This window comes from Microcaecilia unicolor, chromosome 5 (genome assembly GCF_901765095.1).
Source record: "Microcaecilia unicolor chromosome 5, aMicUni1.1, whole genome shotgun sequence".
Lineage (NCBI taxonomy): Eukaryota > Metazoa > Chordata > Amphibia > Gymnophiona > Siphonopidae > Microcaecilia > Microcaecilia unicolor.
Window position 1 is genome coordinate 184,161,471 of NC_044035.1, and position 20,022 is coordinate 184,181,492.

At 43.2% G+C, this 20,022-nt stretch overlaps 1 protein-coding gene across 1 annotated transcript in view; it reads left to right on the forward strand.

Moving 5' to 3' along the window:
• LOC115470455 (C-factor-like) overlaps positions 1-20,022 on the forward strand; it is a 96,253-nt gene that overhangs the window by 60,075 nt on the left and 16,156 nt on the right. Inside the window, exons 4-5 of the mRNA XM_030203647.1 lie at positions 6,608-6,769; positions 12,047-12,157. Coding sequence (XP_030059507.1) covers positions 6,608-6,769; positions 12,047-12,157 — 273 coding nt within the window. The remainder of the gene's footprint in view (positions 1-6,607; positions 6,770-12,046; positions 12,158-20,022) is intronic.

Consider the following 20,022-nt stretch of genomic DNA (forward strand, 5'->3'; position numbering starts at 1 on the left):
ATTGAAAGTACAAAGTCAGCATTTCTCTGATAGGCTAGTATTAGAAGTACAAATTCAGCATTTCTTTCATATTCTAGCCCATTCTAGCAAATTCTATCTTCACAGAAGCAAAGTTCTTCATAACATATTTGTTTATAATAAGTAAGGTCAGTAAGGTTATCCTACTTTGCAAAAAACATCTTCCCAGCAACTAAAGTTATGTCTTCATTACCTGCTTCCATGGTCAACAGCAAATTTTCCCTCTTACATTATAGTATTCTCTTGCCACACATATCTTTGTTATGACTCCATATCTGCCTGTGTCTCCAACAGAAGGGCAGGCTGACATGAGATTCACATTCTGTATAATTCTTATAATTCTTATTATTTAGCTTCTCAGTGATTCTTTAACCTGTTCATAGCCTGTTCACCATAGGCGGTCGGTGGCCCAACTGTTTGGGGAGGCTAAAGGGGGCGGGGTTAGGGGTGGGGCCAGAGGCGGGGCTTACATCCATAATTGTCTGACAACAGAAAAAAATAAGTAAAAATAAGTCACAATTAATACCTTTTATTAAATTTAGATATTAAATATGTATCATATGTCAAAGAATAAAGTGGTTGCTCAAAGCATGTACTAACCACAACTGCAAAACACTATGCACAAATTTGTGCAAAAACACACTCATAAACCTTACTGTACCATAACACTGGGCAGACCCTAATAAACCAATATACCACCCATACGGAAAATGCAGACCGTCAACAATATGAAACAAGGGATCATAATATCACAATTCTCATGTAGAGCCACAAAACACCCTTTTAGGGTGGAAAGTGTTCACAATGAGCTCCTTTTATGAACGACTATATGTAGATCCTTTAAGAGGTAGTGTGTCATGATTTAGGCTCTAAAACCCTTTCTGATGATTTGGTGCCACCTCAGTAAGGCCAATACACAATCTCTCCACTGCAAAACACTATACACAAACTTGTGCAAAAACACACTCATATAGCCTTACCAAACCATAGCAGTACTAATTCCAAGGACAGGATGAGCTAAACCTTATGCATGGAAAGGCAGCACTGTAATTACACGGGGCTCTAAAACTCCAGTGCACAACCTAGTGAAACAAAAAAAAAAAAACCCAAAAAGTGCTGAAAATACTACACGCTAGCAGAATACTGCACCTTGATCACACATGAAAAACACATGACCCAACAGATATGAAGGCAAAATACTGAACTGGAAAGTTACCTCAAGAAGTCAGACTCAGCATGCAGCAATACTAGAAAAATTAAAATTTACATGCAAAACATCACAGATGCACATTTCCAAAAGCTGACATATTCCAGTTAATAAATTCAGAATAAAATACTTTTTTCTACCTTTGTTGTCTGATCATTTAGTTTTTCTATTCGCTTTGGTCCCAGTGTCTTCTGTTTTATGCAGTGTCTTCTTTCCATTTGATATTTTTTCTCTCACCATGTCCACCATCCTCCTGTGTCCTTATGCGTCCTGTCTACCATCTGTAGCCCTGTCCCTATCCTTCAGTATCCCGATCCAGCTCTTAAATTCAACAGTTTCCCCTCCATCCATATCCAGCATTTCTCCTCACTCCCCTCCATCCATGTGCATATACTTCCCTCCCCTCCATCCATGTCCAGCACCTTCCCTCTTTCTCTCCTACCATGCCATCCAGTGTTATCCCTCTTTCTCTCTCCATCCTTCCACCCATTAACCTCTCCCAATCCTTCTGTCCATTGTCTTCCTCTATCTCCCCTTCCTTCTAGACAGTTCTCTCTTGACCCTTTTCCATTCAGCATGTCCTCTCTCACCCCATCCTTCCAGTGTCTTTCCTCTTTCCCTCCCTACCAGTTTCTTCCCTCCTTCCAGCATTTTTCCTCTTTCTCCCGCCTTTCATCCAGCCAGCATTTCTCAGTCTGACAGCTAGGGTCTCTCTGTTTCTCCCCAGCAGCTTCTCTCTCTCTCTCCTGCCCATGGCCCCTCTTTCTCTCCTCATCTCTTTCTGGCTCTCCCCTGCTTTTTTCCATGTCCCTGGCTCTCCCCTGCTCTTTTCCTTGGCCCCTCTGGCTCTTCCTTGCTTTTTTCCATGTCCCTGGCTCTCCCCTGCTCTTTTCCATGGCCCCTCTTTCTCTCCCCATCTCTTTCTGGCTCTCCCCTGCTTTTTCCATGTCCCCTCTTTCTCTCCCTATTGCTCTCTGGCTCTCCACTGTGCTGGCCATGTCCCCTGGCTCTCCCCTGCTCTCCTTCTCTCTCCTCTTACCGTTTCCAGCCAGTGGCCATGTTCTCTTCTCTCCCTCCAGCCCGGGCCTCTTTAGCTGACAGAAGAAGAAAAAGAAGCGCGGGGCCGCAGCAGCGTTCAGACATGCGCTGTCGGCTCTGCTGGTCCTCTGCCCCCGGAACGGGAAATTGACATCACGGGGCAGAGCCAACAGCGCATGTTTGAACGCTGCTGCAGCTTCGCGCTTCTTTTTCTTATGCTGGCTCCAAGAGAAGCGGCGGCAGCGGATCAGCTGCGTAGATGTCGTTCCTGGCTGCCGCTGCGCTGCTCAATAGAAGCGGCGGCAGCAGAAGATTTCGTCAGGAGTCTCGGCAGGGCTGCGGGGAAGGTCAGAGCTGGGCTGGGGAGGCTTAGCCTCCCCAAGCCTCTTATACGCCCTATGCTGTTCACAGAGGCTTTGCTCATAATTCTCAGTTTTTTTGAGATACTTATTCTAATTGTAGTCCTGATCGGTAAGTGTAATAAACAATTACTGATTATTCTCATATTACTATGGCCTTCTGTGTCTTCCTGTCTCTCCACCATAATTCCTGGAGTCCTGGACATTCCAGGTTACAGGTAACTAGTACCTTTGTACCTGGGAGAGGGCAGAAAGATAAACAGTACATTGGCGCAAATGGGTAGGCAGTGAATTCCAAAGTTCAGGGGCTTGTACTGAAAAGATAGCATGTCTTGTATGTTCATGATGTAGTTCCTTGTATGTACATTGAGACGCTGAAGATGTGCAGATCTGAGGGCCTGAGAGAGAAAATAGGGAATCAGAGTGCTAGGTACAGGAGTTCATCTAAGATACAGATCTTGAACACTAACAGTATTTTATAAGTAATATGGTATGTGATAGGTAACCAGTGGGCATTTTTAAGGTGAGGAGTGACATGATCAAATTGTTTAGGCCATTAATGATCTTTATGGCTCTATTTTGAACAATCTGAAGTCTTTGACAGATCTTTAACTCGGAGAATTACAGTAGTCTAGTTGACTGATGGGAATTATTCAAATCAGGGGGATAGATCAGTGATTGAATGGACTTAATTGAAATTTGAAGAAAAATGTTGCACTACTTGTGATATCTGCGGCTGGAACGAGTCTCACATACAGAATTAATCCTAAAAGTCGGGTAGTTTGCACTTGAGGCACAGGAATGTCATCTAGAAGTATGGGTGCGAGTAAAGTTGCTTGGATCTGATCAGAGACTCTGTTTTCATACTTATGATATTCACCAATAAAATATCTTAAGCACTACTATACACCTCCGTTGTTTGGACTGGAGGGCTATTCATACGGCCCTACTTTTTCCTGTTTGAGCAGATGTTTGCAGCATCAATTAATTTTATCTGCTTGCACAAACTGCAGGCTGCAATTAAATAACCAATTTCTCTACAAAGACCACTAAAATTATGGCTCAACTGGTATGCTTCAAGAAGCAAAACTTTATTGAATTGCCCACAAACAATTGAAAAATGCCTTTAATTTTGTTTTAAATGGGCCCTTATTCTTAAACAGAATGGAGATAGAGGGGGGGGGGGGGGGGGGGAGAATTAGCAGTCTTTCATAAAGAAATGTATACTAAAATCTGTTGAGAAAACTATGGTGTCATTATTGTCCCACTAGCAAATAAATTAGAAAAAATTGTGGAAAAATGATAAAATGTATAACTATTATACAATATAAGTAAAAATTAGTACACAGGCTGTTTCATAGTGATTCAAAGAAGTATTTAATTTTCTTTCTTGCATTTCATTTTCTTTGTTAATTCTACATTGAAACCATTGACTGCACCATGTTGCTTTCTAAAATGGCTGCTATGAATGGTGTTAAGGCCTGCGTCAGGGGTCTATTTACTTCCAATATAGAAAATACTCGTGGATAAAATTAACAACCAGTTAACTTTTTGCAAACTGAAATAATTTCCACATTAAACCTCCTCGGCTCATGCCCTGTCTTCTCCTGTCTCAATCAAACTTCGTTGCCGTTCTCTGGCGTCAGAGGAGAGAGGGACGCCAGAGAACGGCAACGAAGTTTGATTGAGACAGGAGAAGGCAGGGCATGAGCCATGTGGAAATTATTTCAGTTTGCAGAAAGTTAACTGGTAGTTAATTTTATCCACATGAGTATTTTCTATATTGGAAGTAAATATACCCCTGACGCAGGCCTTTACGGCCGAAACACGATTTGTGTCGGGTCGTTGTTTTAGTGATTTGAAATAAAGAACTTGTTTAAGGAGACACCACTTGTGAGAGGACTTTTTTGGATCCACTGTTTCCTTTGCTTCGTTGTTTTTCTGTGGAGAGAACACCTTCTGTGTGTGTTGGCTTGCTATGAATGGTGACACCTAGGGGTCTTTTTACTACAGGGGAATAGAATCTGAGTTCAGTACATCTTGAATGACTATTAACTGCACAGACTGGTGGGTGTGGGTCTATCCAATTTTTGAGCAGAATGGATGGTCCGTGCAGGTCTTTAACTCTCGAACAAGGAAAACAGTGGCGATGACAAAAGACAACTGGATGTTTCAATGCCTTTAAATGTAAATCTTCACTTGACTCGACATGTCGTGTTTCAGCTGTAGGGCCTGCATCAGGAGTCTCTAGCATTAGTGTGCACTAAAAACGCTAGTGCGCCAATAGCGCAGCTTAGTAAATAGGGCCCTTATTTTATAAATAAAATAAAACTTTATTGAGGATGTGTTTTGCGTTGTTTGCCCTGGGTGCTAAAAACCCTAGTTCTAGTCCTGCCTAGAAGTGAAGACCAGTCCCACAGAACACTCCATAGTCTGAAAGTGTCATATTTTCAGCTAAGATGTATATCATATCATATTTTTATATTTCCTCTGTGGCGCCCTGTCCTTCATCTGTATTTTCAAAGTGAACAGATTTGATTGCTTGTCTTTGAAAGCACACCAACTGATATTCAGCCGGCAGCAGTCAGCTGGCTGTATTTCCAGCAGTGGCGTTCCTAGAGGGGCAGACACTCGGGGCGGATCGCCGATGCGCCCCACCCCCCCGGGTGCAGCGCCCCCCCTGGTGCAGCGCGACCTCCCCGGTGAATGGAACCCCCCACCCCAGCGAAGGAACCCCCCTGTTCAGGGGCAGAGGGAGCATGGAAACGAACGACGCTGACCGGCGCGCGGCACCCCCCCAGCGGCGTGCACCCGGGGCGGACTGCCCCCACCTCCCCCCCTTGGTACGCCACTGATTTCCAGTTATTCAATGTTGGGCCATGTCGGGCACTGGCATTGAATATCCGGTTTTAGATTGGCCACTAAAGCTTATGTGGTTCAGGGGCCCTTCTCCTAAGACTCACCCAAAAATGGCCTGCGCTGGTGTAGTCACGTGTATTGGACGCACACAGGTCCATTTTTCAGTGCGCTGGCAAAAAAGGCCCTTTTTTTGGACGAAAAAGAACGTGCAGCAAAATAAAAATTGGTGCACGTCCATTTTGGGCCTAAGACCTTACTGCCACTCACTGACTTAGGGGTAAAGTCTCACACGTGTGTACACTGTCAATTACCGCCTGGTTAGTGCCAAGCGGTAGAAAATAGAAATTATTTTCTGCTGTGCATTTTGGACACATGTCAAAATTAGAATTACCGCTCGGGGTACGCGTAGCCAGACGGTAGTTCTAATTTGGCATATTTAGCCCTGGCCCGCTTAAACTGAACTGCTTAAAGACAGGACCACTATTTATGCAGCCCAATTTAAACGATTATATTATGTGGTCAACGGCTGAATATTGGCGCTTAATTGCATAAGTGCCAGTTATGCCCATGGAACGCCCACTAGTTAGCCGAATATCGGCAGTTAGCTACAAACAAGCAATTTAAGTAAGCAGGAGCCTCTCCAGGCCCACTTTAATCATTTTGAATATCGACCAGACTGTTTTCAAAGCTGTTCACACATTGTCTGATTGCTGTCCTCATTCCAATGCCAGAGCTAACTGTTGCGGTGTGTGACGCATCACTGCAGGAAAAACTACAGACCAGCACCAGAAGCACCCTAAAAAGTACAGCTTCTGGGACACTCCCCAGCCACCCTGCCCTAATTCTAGCTCTGCCTCTTTCTTTCAATCAAACTAAATAGCATACTGGATTGAAGAGGCCTTTCTGGAGGCACGTTTTAAGTGGGATTGGAATCAATGCACCTAAATTGTATTTTCAAATCTGCACGCTTAATGTTCCAGAGATATTTCACATCTAGAAAAGGCAGAAGCAACCATCCTTGAGTCCTTTATACCCATGTCAGTTATATCCAGTTTCTTGAAACCTTTCCCCTAGGTACAAGTTTGAAAATTGTCCCTAATGTGACACAGTTTGTATTTCTTTGCAGGCATTTCTACCCTTGCTGAAGAAGGCAGCTCAAGTGAACCCCCAAGCACCAATGAATTGGACCAGAGCTGTCTTGATAAATATGTCGACTATAGGGTCATCTATAGCGAAAGTTTCAGAAAACTTTTCCTGGATGCAAGTAGTCTCCTACCGTTGCAGCAAGGTATGGAATTCCAACCAGAGACAAGCTAGTAACATTATTCTATTCTGTTCTACACTACCTTGGTCCCTCCTATGTGTTTTGGGGGAATTCTGTAAAGCATTTTCCACATGTAAAGCATGTTTTATAAGCGGAAAATGGGCTATTAACAAATTGCACGGGGGTATACATGTAAACGAGTAAATATGCTGGCAAGAACATACATACTTTTCAAATCTAAGTATAGCTGGGGCATAGTTGTGATGTATATGCATATCTTATAAAATAAGTGTGTACACAGAGAGGAGAGAATTCAATAAATGTCATCCAAAGTTAGGTGCTGGTAAGATCTATACTAAAATAGTATTCTACAAAGGGCATTCTGCGCAGAGAGCCCCTTGCAGAATGTTAGCTTAGCGTGGATCTCATGCCTATCTTTGGGCATGAGCACTTATGCCTGCTGAAACCTGGTGTAAATGCTGGCATGCAACTAATGGCGGTTGGACACGTGACATAATTCTATAATGTTGTACCTGAATTCTGGGCATGCTCGTGATCTGCCCATTCCCCTCCCTTGTCCACATCCCCTTTTGAGTTGCACGCCATAAAATGCAGGCATGCATGTTATGTTTAAGTCATCCTATATAATAATTCTCACCTCCAATGTTCTGACTTGCTGCCTGGGACCGTGGCTCATTCCGAGTTGGTCTGCTAGGCTCCGTAGATCAGGTTGACATCACCGTAGCCATTATGATGTCAACTTCAGAACCCCGGGAAAAAAAAACATGCCTCACAGCTGATCCATGTCCAGAGGAGGGTCGCTGGACATAGGTGGCTGGAGGGGGGCAGGGGAGAGAGGAGGGTCGCTGGACATAGGTGGCTGCAGTGGGGGCAGGGGGTCATTGGACATGGGTGGCTGGAGGGGGGCAGGGGAGAGAGGAGGGTCACTGGACATGGGTGGCAGGAGGGGAGGCAGGGGAGAGAGGAGGTTCGCTGGACATGGGTGGCTGCAGTGGGCGCAGGGGGAGAGGAGGGTCGCTGGACATGGGTGGCTGCAGGGGAGCCGAGGAAAACCTTGCTAGTGCCCGTTTCATTTGTGTCAGAAACGGGCCTTTGTTACTAGTCTTTATTGAAAGCAGACAACATACCATACAATACCAATCACTTCTAAGCAATTATAAACAAGCAAAATGACAGCAGTCTGCTCACAAAAAAATACCTACTACTACTACTATTTAGCATTTCTATAGCGCTACAAAGCGTACGCAGCACTGCACAAACATAGAAGGAAGACAGTCCCTGCTCAAAGAGCTTACAATCTAGTAAGCAAAAAATAAAGCAAACAAATCAATTAATGTGCAGAGGAAAGAGGAGAGGGTAGGTGGAGGTGAGTGGATACAAGTGGTTACGAGTCAAAAACAATGTTAAAAAGGTGGGCTTTCAATCTAGATTTAAAGATGGTCAAGGATGGGGCAAGACGTAGGGGCTCAGCATCTAAACTATCCACCCCCTATCCCCCCCAAAACCCCTCCCACACTGCTATGTTCCCTGTTGACCGTGACCAGTGGCATGCACTAATTGAGGAGTCGACTGCGAGCCATTCGCTGTAAGTGTCCCAAAAGCATTCCCAGACATGTGGGAATTCTTCCTTGAGGCATGGACAAGTCAGGCATAGTCCAACATTCCATGGACAGCAAAGATATCATTTGGACACACCAGGATGCAAAAGTAGGGGCAGAGGTATCTCTCCAAGCCAATTGGATCGCCTTCTTGCCCATCAGTAGGCCATGGCGAAGAAAACCCTGCAGGCCCAGTGAGACAGGCAAAGATAATCCATAATGATCAAAAAGAAGCAGCAGAGAGGAAACTAGACTCTGGGACCACTGTGCAGAAACACTTTGGAGTACCTGCGCCAAATTTGGGGACAACCCCAAAACGTGACCCAAGGAAGCCGAAGGGTGTTGACATTTCAGGCAGGCCACCGTGGGACTAAGAGAAGCTTTATAGGCCTGGGAAGGTGAAATATACAGACGCAGCCCAAACTTATACTGAAGCTCCCAGAGCGCTTCAGTGCTGAAATGCCACTGAGTAGCAACAACAGTCCTTCAACAAGTCTGCAGAAATCACCAAACCCAAGTCTGTTTCCATGCTGCAGTATATCAAGAATAATCCCAAATCTTCTGATAACTTGCAGAAATCAGTGATGATAAGCTAAAGGAACTGGGTTTTGAGAGCCCAGGGTCAAAGCTGAATTTAGAATATTTTGCACATCCTCTGTCAAATTTGTTCAGCCAAGACCACGGACGTAATGCCGCAAATGAAGATAAGCAATCCATCTGAGACTGGCAAGGAAAACTCAGTTTGTAATTCCACAGAAGGTTTCAAATGTCCCTCATCAGTCAAAAACTGAAAGTGACTGTTGAAGATCCCTCAAAATGAGCAGCATGTCAGCTGCATAAGCCAACACGTTGATGTCCACCACACAAAGATGAACTCCAACCACAGTCTCGGATTGCTGGAGCTTAACAGCAAGAGCTCTAACGACAGGATGAAAAGAAAAGGGAAAAGAGGACAGCCCTGGTGCATACTGCTGTGAATGGAAAATGAGCCCGTGCAAGAGCCATTAATCAGCAAAGAGGCCTGCAGGTTGGCATACATGGCCTCCACAGCTTGAGCAAACCATCCATCTATGCCCACATAAGATACAATGGTAAAGAGAAAGAGCCAATAAACCTAGTGAAAAGCACGTTCTGCATCTAAATTGGTCAGTAACAATGGTTTGCTTGCCTGAGATCCACGCATCATAGCCGACAATAACTTCCTGACGTTAACAACTGATTGACGCACATTAACAAAACCAACTTGATCCACCCCAGTGAACCTAGTCAAAAGCATGTTCTGCATCTAAACTGGACAGTAACAACAGCTTGCCCACCTGAGAACCATGCATCATGGCCAACAACAACTTCCTGACGTTAACAAAACCAACTTGATCTACCCCAATCACCTCCGACAAGCAAACTGCCAAACAATCAGCCAAAATGCAAGATAAAATCTTGATGTCCTATATGAAATGGAATGATAAAGACGCCACAAAAACGACAGCCAGCCAGGTTTAGGCAGCCATTGGCATATAATTGAAATCCTGGTGGCTAACCATAGCATTGTAATAATCGAAAAGGGGACCTACCAATTGAAGTTGCAAAAGCTTGTAAAACTCTCCGGTGAAGCTGTCTAAGCCTAGTGCCAAGTGCTATTTAAGGGCCGAATAATGGACTGAACCTCTTTATCCCACAATTGTTGATTGAGATAGGCCACCGCTTCTGCTGAAAGGTGGGGCAGGCCCAGCTCCCGAAGATAACTCAAGATATCCACCTCCAACTGTTCACCCGGCTCCCCGCCCGCATAAAGATGACAGAAATGTGAAGAAAAACATCTGCGATCTTGTCCATTTTGGTGGTAAGACAGACAGGATGGTGTGAATATACCAGGAAGAAGCTACAGATTTTACCACTCTCACTAGTAACTTGACCGATCAATTTCCAAACCTGAAAAATTCGTATTTGTGAAATACCATCATACAAGAAGTATGTTTGTGGAGCAAAGCATTTAAGGCCACCTGAATAGCTGTTAAAATCTCAAAAAGAACCAGGGTAGGGTGCGCTATGTAATGCCATTTAAGAACGCGCAGCTGCTGCTCCTGAATCCTGGTGAATCCGAAGATTACGGACACTAACATACACAGTAAGATTGCCGCATAACACTGCCTTAGCCGTAGGCCACAATAATAGGGGCTGATCAGTATGTTGTTATGCGACAGGAATTCCTCCGACTGACCCTGCAAATATTTGCCAAAATCCTGAGAAGTAAAAAGATACACAGGAAAGTGCCACCCAGGACTCTGGCAAAAGTACAACGCTGCCTCCAAATCCAGCCAGATCAGAGCATGGTTGGAGATGTCCTCTGGACCAATGGTGGCACCGCACACCTGAGAAAAAAAGCACACAACACACCAAAATGTAATCCAGGCGGGAGAGGGTGCCATGCCCGCAAGATGTATGCGTATAGTCACGCTCTTCAGGATAAAGCAGATGCCACAGATCCACCAAATCTAAAGCTTTACAAAATTGCGATAGACAATCCGCTCCTGCTCCCCCGCCCGGATGAAATACAGAGCAATTTAAGCGGGCATCAGAAATCAAATTCAAGTCTCCTAGTGCAATCAATTCCTGATCCACATACTATTGAGACAGCAATTGATAAAAAAAAAAAAGCTTTATCCGAGACTGGGCCATAAACCCCAACCAAAGTGAGGGAGCATCCCTGCAGGTGTAATCAGACCCCAAAATATCGACCATTCTGATCTTTGAACAACTTGAACTTACATGCCAGTGACTTATTCACCAAGATAGCCACACCTCCTCGGCAGGCAGCCAACAGGGAACCATACACTTCCCCTACCCAATGCTGGTGTAATTTTAAGAATTCCCAGGGGACAGTCTGGTCTCTTGGAGATGGGCACCAATATCAGCCTTATGGCAGTTCAATGCTGTCAGAAGTTTAGTACATTTTATGGAGCTGTGAAAATCTATGCAAAATAATTTGTGTGCTATTGGGGATATTTCTGAAAGGCTGTTTTCCCAAAGCATATTGATACCTATATTGTCTTGATAAAATAGGAATCAAATAAGCACCTTTTTCAAAATTTCAGTGAATGGTCCTAATGTATAAAATTGACCTCTGCCATACATCTTAACTATTCTGTTTTATCAGGATTGTGAATCTCTTCTGTTCTATTCCTGTATATAAGCTATCCTCTGCTATTCCTATATCTGTTATATCCTATTTTTATTTTATCCCTGTCTATCCCAATCTTACATTACTTATATTCTGACCTAGTATATATCACTGTCTGTACTTTCCTCATATGTAAGCCTATTATATGAATCACTGGATAGGTCTGAGCTGCAGTGGACTAAGCCAAACCATGTGACCAAAGAATTGCTCTCTGTTCCATCAATTGGCAAAATAGTTCCATGCAGTCCACAGTTCCTTGTGCAGAACTGGGTGAACTGTCATAACCCGGGATTTTCAAAATTTCTGATGTTGAACTTAAACCAGGTAGAATTCTGGCTTTTTTGAGTTGGAAGGAAAATGTGGATTTGCCCTAGGTCTGCAGGGAAAAAATCCATCAAACTTCCCCCAACTCTCAAGGAAATTGATCCAGATCCAGTGATTCTCAAAAATCAAAATGGGCTCACTATGGATTCATGCCTTATCTTTTGAATGTCTCCCCTGCAGGCTGCTCTGAACATGCTCACATGTTGCCAGTCATTGGGATACAAGAAAGACAGCATCCTGTGTACTGCTATCCATCCTGGTTGGGTGCAGACTGATTTGGGAGGATCAGAGGTGGGTAGGAATGTGCACTATGACTGCTTCCCCATTCTAAGTGTGTGTGTGTGTGTGTGTGTGTGTGTGTGTGTGTGTGTGTGAATGTCTCTTATTTCTTTATTAACAGAGCTAATAGACAAGGCAGTGGTTCAGAAGTACTTTATATATCTCAGCTATCACTCTGCCCAGCCGCCCCAATCAAACCCAATAGATCCTCAATAGAGGTCCTTCACTTCCAACTGGCTACCTCTTCACCAATAGATTTCCTCCTCATGTACCTCCCTCCTCTTTTGACCTTCTACACCTATCATGGTCTTCAAGCTCTTATTAGCCAACATTATCTATCACCTTCTCCCATCATTACAGGGGATCTTAATCTCCATTTAGATGACCCCCCCTGACCCTTCTCTCTCTCTCTCTCTATTTTTTTTAATGTTCAAGAAGAGCTTTATTGAAGTCCACAAGCATGATAAACTACAACAAATCAAACTGAAAACAAACAATAAGCTTAAATAGCATCATATGGCCAGAAACCTTCAAATTCTAAAATACTTTTTTATATATACCCAATAATCCTCCTCCTTCACACCAAATGCCCTCCCACCCACCCCCCTAAGAAAACCACTATAACCCCCACTGGAACCATAGCCCACAAGCAATACCAGTTCATCACAACTCTACAGACAACCTTAGCTGAATCAAAGGCTGCCATATTTTTGTCCATTTTGCAAGGGCTTGTGTCTTCTCCGACAACAACTTTTCCATATCAGAACAGCAAGTTGTCTCAACTTCAAGGCAGGTACTGTTTATTTCCTAGATCTGCCTTCTCTATCTGGGGAGCGGAAGCCATGGCCCTTCTAATAGCCTGGAAGGAACTGCATAGCCCCTCTAGATACTTAATTACCCCAACCCTGTATCTGCTCATGGCAGGTCTGCACAGACCAGGCTGTAGCTAGGTCTGTAATTAGAAAGGAACCCAGTATTGAGTAGATAAAGAAATATAGTTTATTAGCATTGATATCTTACCCAAGGACAGTACAATCAGTTGTCATTCATATGGTATAGAAGCATCTCGCAACACATCTCTCTGGGGTCTTCTATGGTCTCCTGTTGGTAGCCTTCTAATCTGATACCCCTCAGCTTGCTCCTTAAATACCATTCTGCTCCCATTGATTCCAATGAACCCCAGCTTTCTCACCAGAGATCTTGGTCCTTATCAGTTGATAAGAGTGACTTCACCAGTTCTCAAGCGCTAACTATAAACAATATCTGCGCAGAACACATCTGTGAGATGACTTCACCGGTCACCCTGCTCTCTTTCAGCTCCCTCCTCCCCTTGGGTATGCCCACCTACGTACATGTGACCCTCTAATCACATTCATTAGCCAAAACAGCTTTCTCATGACTTCTCACAGGTGCCAGTCCCAGTGATTGTGTACAAGAGCAAATGCCCCCTCCCTTGCCAGCTCAGCACTTGCTACAGTGAAATGTAACTGTGTCAAAGGTGATCACTGATTCTTACAAGCTAGCTCTCTTTTGTATCAGAGATGATTTTGATTTTAAGAAGCCTAGCTCTTATTATGAGCCATTGGCCTGTATTTTACTGAGAGCAAGGGCTAGCAAGGCTAACATATTTCTTCAGTACCCAACAATTGAACACTACATTCCTGAGTCTCATAGGATAGTCCAGCCCATCCACCTCTGCAGTTTATAGTGAATAGCTTTCAGAAGGCTTTAGTTTAAATACATATCCACCAGATGTGCCCCATTGTACCACATTCCCTACATCATCTTCAGCAGAGAAGTGGCATACCTGAGAAGGAGTGGTGCAGCTGAGTGGGCATCAAATACAATCTATACCATACTGTAACATTCTCTTGCACATTGGTAGCTGCAGAGACTTTCATTAAAGCACTATCCATCTGATCCCTCTCCTTCCCTTCATAATATACAGCCAATTCACCCTCCCAACAGTCCCTATGTTGGTAACTCATCGAGTCCCGGCCCCTAAGAAATTTATACAGAGCAGCAATTGGCCCTTAGAGCCAAAAAATCCTTACAAATCTCCTTTAGAAAGAAATGTTCCCTCAAACTGTTTAGAGCATAGTAAATGCACCAACTGCCTGTAAACGTGGTAATCTGTCTGGGGAAGCTGGTAAATTTGAGCTAAATTCCCAAAACTAAGAAGCGTATCCTCTTTGAACCCCCCCCCCCCCCACCACCACCTTTCCAGTCCCAAATCCACCCATTTCCAAAAGGGGCCAGGACCTAGCCCTGGCTGAAACAGAGAGCTGTTAGTAATAGTCAAGTAGCGTGATTTTTGAAAGTTCAGTAGTCTACCCAAGGAATCATACACCCTGCAAGTATGTTTAGTTATTGGACTCATATTAGCCCCCAGTGATCAATATTTCTGGGGAAGCCACATAAGGTAGGAAGGATGAACAGAGACCACCAAAGTCTGTTCCGGTCCAATTCATATCTTAAAGGAGCAATTCTGAAAACAGTCTATGGCTTTCTGAACTTGGGCAGCCTGATAGTACCAACTCAAGTCAAGCACTCCTGATCTCCCCTTTCTATGAGCTTGAAACAATACACCACTTAGCTATCTGAGGTGGTTTATTATGCCCAATGAACATACTTAAAGAGCTCTCTAAGCTCATCCAAAATTTTGGGACAAAGAGACTGGGAGCACCTGAAACAAGTAAAGCAGTCTAGGCAAGATGTTCATCTGGACTGCTGTAATCCTACCAAACCAGGAAAATGGGAGCAAGGTCCACCTATCCAGGTTATTTCACAATGTTTGAACTAATTGTCAATATTTCTTTTCAAAGAAGCCAGAATACCAAGTTTACAAGTTTATTAAAAGACTTTCTATTCTACCTATAAAAGCATGCCTGAGCAACTTAGATTCTAAAATAAGGAAGTGTGTGTGGGGAAGTACAGTAGGAAGTTGCTCATGGAGTAGTGAATCGCTCAACACCATTTTGCTTCACTAAAAAAAAAAGGGGGGGGGGGGACTGAATGAGGCCACACTTATGCATGTGGAATGCATCTGTAAACAGAAAGGTTTTAAGGTTTGCTTTACATTTTTGAAGAGATGATTCTAATCTGAAATTTTGTGGAAGTAAGTTTCATAGTTTAGGCCCTTGAACAAAAAATATGGATCTGCGAGTAGTGTCAAGAATAATTTCTTTGAAGGTGGGAACAACCAGTCTATTTTGTTGTGAGGACCTGAATGCTCAAGTAGGACAGTAGGAGATCAGAAGCCTAGAGAGGTAGGGTGGTTCCCCTGCTTGGAGAATTTTAAAGACCAGAAAAATTTTATAGTTGATATGATATGATATGATATCGGTAGTCAATGGGCTGATTTAAGAAGTAGAGTTACATGATTGCATTTTCGATGGCCAGTGATTAGTTTAGTACTCTGAATAATTTGTAATCATTTATGGTCCTTAGTCCAGATTTCCTTGATATATTGCATTGCAGTAATACAGTTGACTGATGATAAGAGAGTGAACAAGAATGTTTAGTGCTGAAGGATGCAAAAGAGAACGTTTAGATCAAATCATTCAGAGCTTGTAGAAGCAGCCCTTGACGGCTGTAGAAATTTAAGAAGTAAATGTTAAGGTAGAGTCTAGAATAACCCCTAGGACATGAGTAGTAGACACTAGAGGAACAGTGGAGTAATAGTGACTCCTAAATATCTTAAGCCCATCTGTATCCATTTAAGGGAAAATGAAGACTTAGAGTTTCTAACAAATGGGGATTTAAGTTGACACTAAAGCCTTCTGACATATACATGTTAACTTTAAAGCCAAACACGTCAGCAAACTGGGCAATCTCCTTCAGTAGATTAGGGAAAGTAGTCAGAGGCCTTGTAAGGGTCAGTAGCATATAATCAGCAAAGAGAGCAACTTTCTACTCCTGAACACCCCAATCTCAAGCCTGAGATGGCCTGGTTAAACCTGATTGCTGCAGTAAAAGGTTCCATCACCAAGGCAAACAGTAACAAGGAAAGGGGACGACTCTGCCTAGTGCCTTGCGCTATCGGGGACCTCCGTTAAGAAGCACACACGCCCAAGGGGAGACATACAAGGTCCTAACGCATCTCTGAAAAAAAGTCCCCAATGTCCATTCTAACCAAAACTTTGTCCATAAATCTACAGTGGACCCGATCAAAAGCCTTCTCAGAACAGAACGCAAGTGAGCTAAATGTAGAAAGTTAGCCACCCATTGAACGTTATCCAAAGCTTGGGCACAAAACCTGTCTGGTCAGGTTGCATCAGGTCAGGAAGAAACTCAGCCAAGCAAGTTACCAAGACATTTGCCAAGTTCTTTACATCAGCATTTTATATATATTTTTTTTTTATTATTTACAAAATATATCAAGGAATTACACTTGAATAGAAAGTGTTAAACTAGTAATTATAACAATTCAAGAAAATTTCAAAGCAGGAAAAAAAATACACTTTTTCAACACTCAACTCCACATTACTTAGGGGAGATTTCCAATACAATGGAGGTAAGAGGAAAATAAGTAACTTCAAGTAAGAATTCAACCACTAGGAGAGTATGGGCATATTACATTAATTAGCTCCTTACTTTCTTTTAGAGGTTACAAAAGTTGTTAGCTGAGATGGATCCATAAAAACAAACTTTGTGTATTGTAAACTAGTATACACTTGCAAGGATATCTAAGAAAAAATGTGCCTCCCAGCCGCAGGACCTCTGGCTTCATTAACAGAAATTGTTTTCGTTTCTTCTGTGTCTCCCTTGAGACATCAGGAAATATCGATATCTTAAGGCCGAGAAACAAATTATCTTTCTTTTTAAAGAACATTTTAAGCAACCATAATTTATCTGGTAGTAAAGCCATCACAGCGACTAAAGTTGCTGCAGTGGCTTGTGCTGTATCAGATGCTTCAAGGAAATTTGTTAAATCTAAAGTTGCTTCTTGTTGTGATGGTGGATCTCTTTGTTTCTGAGGTACATAATAGACTTGGGTGAAGGGTGGTAAATTAGTCTCTGGTATCTCAAGAACTTCTTTAAGGTATCGTTTCAACATTTCCACCGGACTTATCATCTTTACTCTAGGAAAATTTATGAATCTAAGGTTATATCGCCTCATATGATTTTCATGAAGTTCCATTTTATTCCTTAGATTCGATAAATCCTTCATCATACTAGTTTGAATAATCCCAAAACTTGTAATTCTTCCTTCCACCATTTCAACCTTTTCAAAACATGTTTTTATATCAAATTCATTTTTCCCACTTTACTTTCAATTTTGTTAACTTTTTGAGTTAACATATTTGATTATTTTAGCAAATGTTGTGCCATTTGAGTCATTAAGTCCCACAGATTTTCTAGTTACCTTTGATGGTTTCTCTAGAGACCAGGGAGGAAAATTTAGAACGTGTGTTTCCTCCTCAGCTTCTATTCCTTGTTGTCCTGCAGTCGATTCTTTTGGAGTGCTCTGCTCAGGAAGCGTTACCCGTCCTCCTGGCTCCCTCTCGAGCTGTCCAAGTTGAGCTTCATTCGAGCCTAGTTCAGACCCATTCTGCAGAGCTGAACTGCTCGCTCCTTCGAGGGGGGACCTCATCCGTATTGGCTGTGGAGGCGGAGCTCTAGCGTCGGGGCTCAGCGTCACATCAAGTCCAGGGAGCGCCGAATTTCCCTCCGCTATGCCGGCTACATCAGCATTTTAAACTGAGATGGACTGATAGGGGAAGGACAGGGCTGAGTGTAAGTCCTAAGTTTGTTTATTTATTTGTTACATTTGTACTCCACATTTTCCCACCTATTTGCAGGCTCAATGTGGCTTACATGGTACCGGAGAGGTGTTGATAGACTCCGGAGTAAAACAAATACAAATAATGAACAAATACAAATAATGGTTAAGTTGTGGTAGGAAGGTTCATGTGGTAGGAACCACAAAAAGGATCATGTGGTGGGACCACATAGAGGAAAACAAGAACAGATGAGATTGTTTGGTGATCAATACGAACTGTGGTGTTGTACTGTCGCGGAGTTCAGGCATTTATGTTGGGTCGTGGGGGGTAAGCCTTTTGAAACAGGTGGGTTTTTAGTTTTTTCCAGAATTGGAGGTGGTCGTATGTGTTTTTCATGGTTTTTGGTAGTGTGTTCCATAGTTGTGTGCTGATGTAGGAAAAACTGGATGCGTAAGTTGATTTGTATTTTAGTCCTTTGCTGCTTGGGTAGTTGAGGTTTAGGTGGTGTCGTACTGATGTTTCTGGTTGGTAGGTCGATTAAGTTCGCCATGTATCCCGGTGCTTCGCCGTAAATGATCTTGTGAACCATAGTGCAGATTTTGAAAGCGATGCGTTCTTTGTTTGGGAGCCATTGTAGTTTTCTGCAAAGGGGTGTTGTGCTTTCAAATCGTGTTTTTCTGAAGATGAGTCTTGCCGCCGCGTTTTGAGCAGTCTGAAGTTTCCTTAAGATTTGTTCTTTGCATCCCGCGTAGATTCCATTGCAATAGTCAGCATGGCTTAGCACCATTGATTGTATAAGGTTCTGAAATATTTCCCTCAGGAAGAATTGTTTCACTCGTTTGAGTTTCCACATTTTACTTGGCTCTCTAGTGTTAGGTAGCGGTCCAATATTATACCGAGGATTTTCAGGCTGTCTGAGACTGGGAGGGTGTGATCCGGGATGCTGATGGTTGTGGGGTTATCTGTGCTGTACTGGGATGAGAGGATGAGACAGTGTGTTTTCTCATTGTTGAGTTTTAGTTGGAATGCTTTTGCCCATGCGTCCATGATGTGTAAGCCGGCCTTGATTTCATTAGTGATTTCTGTCAGAGTGGATCGGTAAGGAATGTATATAGTAACATCGTCTGCATAGATGAAAGGGTTAAGGCCATGGTTGGATAGGGTCTTAGCTAATGGGGTAAGAGGATCGGCGATAGTGGTGATCCTTGTGGTACTCCGCAGTCTGCTTTCCATGGTGATGATGTGCTTGATTTTGAATTTACTTGATATGTTCTTGTGGTTAGGAAACCTTCAAGCCATTTCAGTATGTTTCCTCCGATCCCGCTCTTGTCAAGTAGTCTCATTAATATGTTATGGTTTACCATGTTGAATTGTAGGAGGAGGATATTATTACCTATTGCTATTTGCTGTTTGAATTTGGCTAGGAGAGTGAGTAGTACTGTTTCTGTGCTATGTAGAGGGCGAAAGCTTGACTGTGATTCATGTAATATTGAGAATTTGTTTATGCAGTCTGTAAGTTGTTTGGTCACCATGCTTTCCATCATTTTGATTGACAGCGAGATAGTTGCTACCGGTCTGTAGTTGGTGATTTCATTTGCTTTTTTCGAGGTGCCTTTTGGTATCGGGGTGAGTAGAATATTGCCATATTCCTTCGGGAAGAGACCTTGCTGGAGCATATAGTTTAGGTGCGGATTTCAGTAGATAGTTGGGGCAGGTATCTAGTTTGCAGTGGGTATTGCCGAACCTGCTGAGCGCCCGTGCTATTATGTCAGTAGTAAGGGGGGCGAAGTTCAGCCATATGTGGTCAGTTGGGTATTCTCCCATGGGTGGGTCAAGTTTGTCAAGGAAGTTTTCAATGTCGGTGTTGTCTTTGGGTAGTGTGTTGCGTAGGTTTACTATTTTTCGTAGAAGTACTTTGCAAGTTCAGCAGCTCAGCCAATAAGGGAGCCAATTCTACACCAAAGGTCTTATAAGATTCCCCAACAAAGTCATCCAAGCTTGGGGCTTTACCAAAAGGCAGGGCCTTGAGAGCACACAAAATTTCCTTAGGGGAAATTGGGGCATCTAAGCAGGCAGTGTCTAAATGTCAGTAGCAGAAGGAGAGATACTAAGATCACCTGCAGGAAAATCACTGTAGAATTGCATGAACCT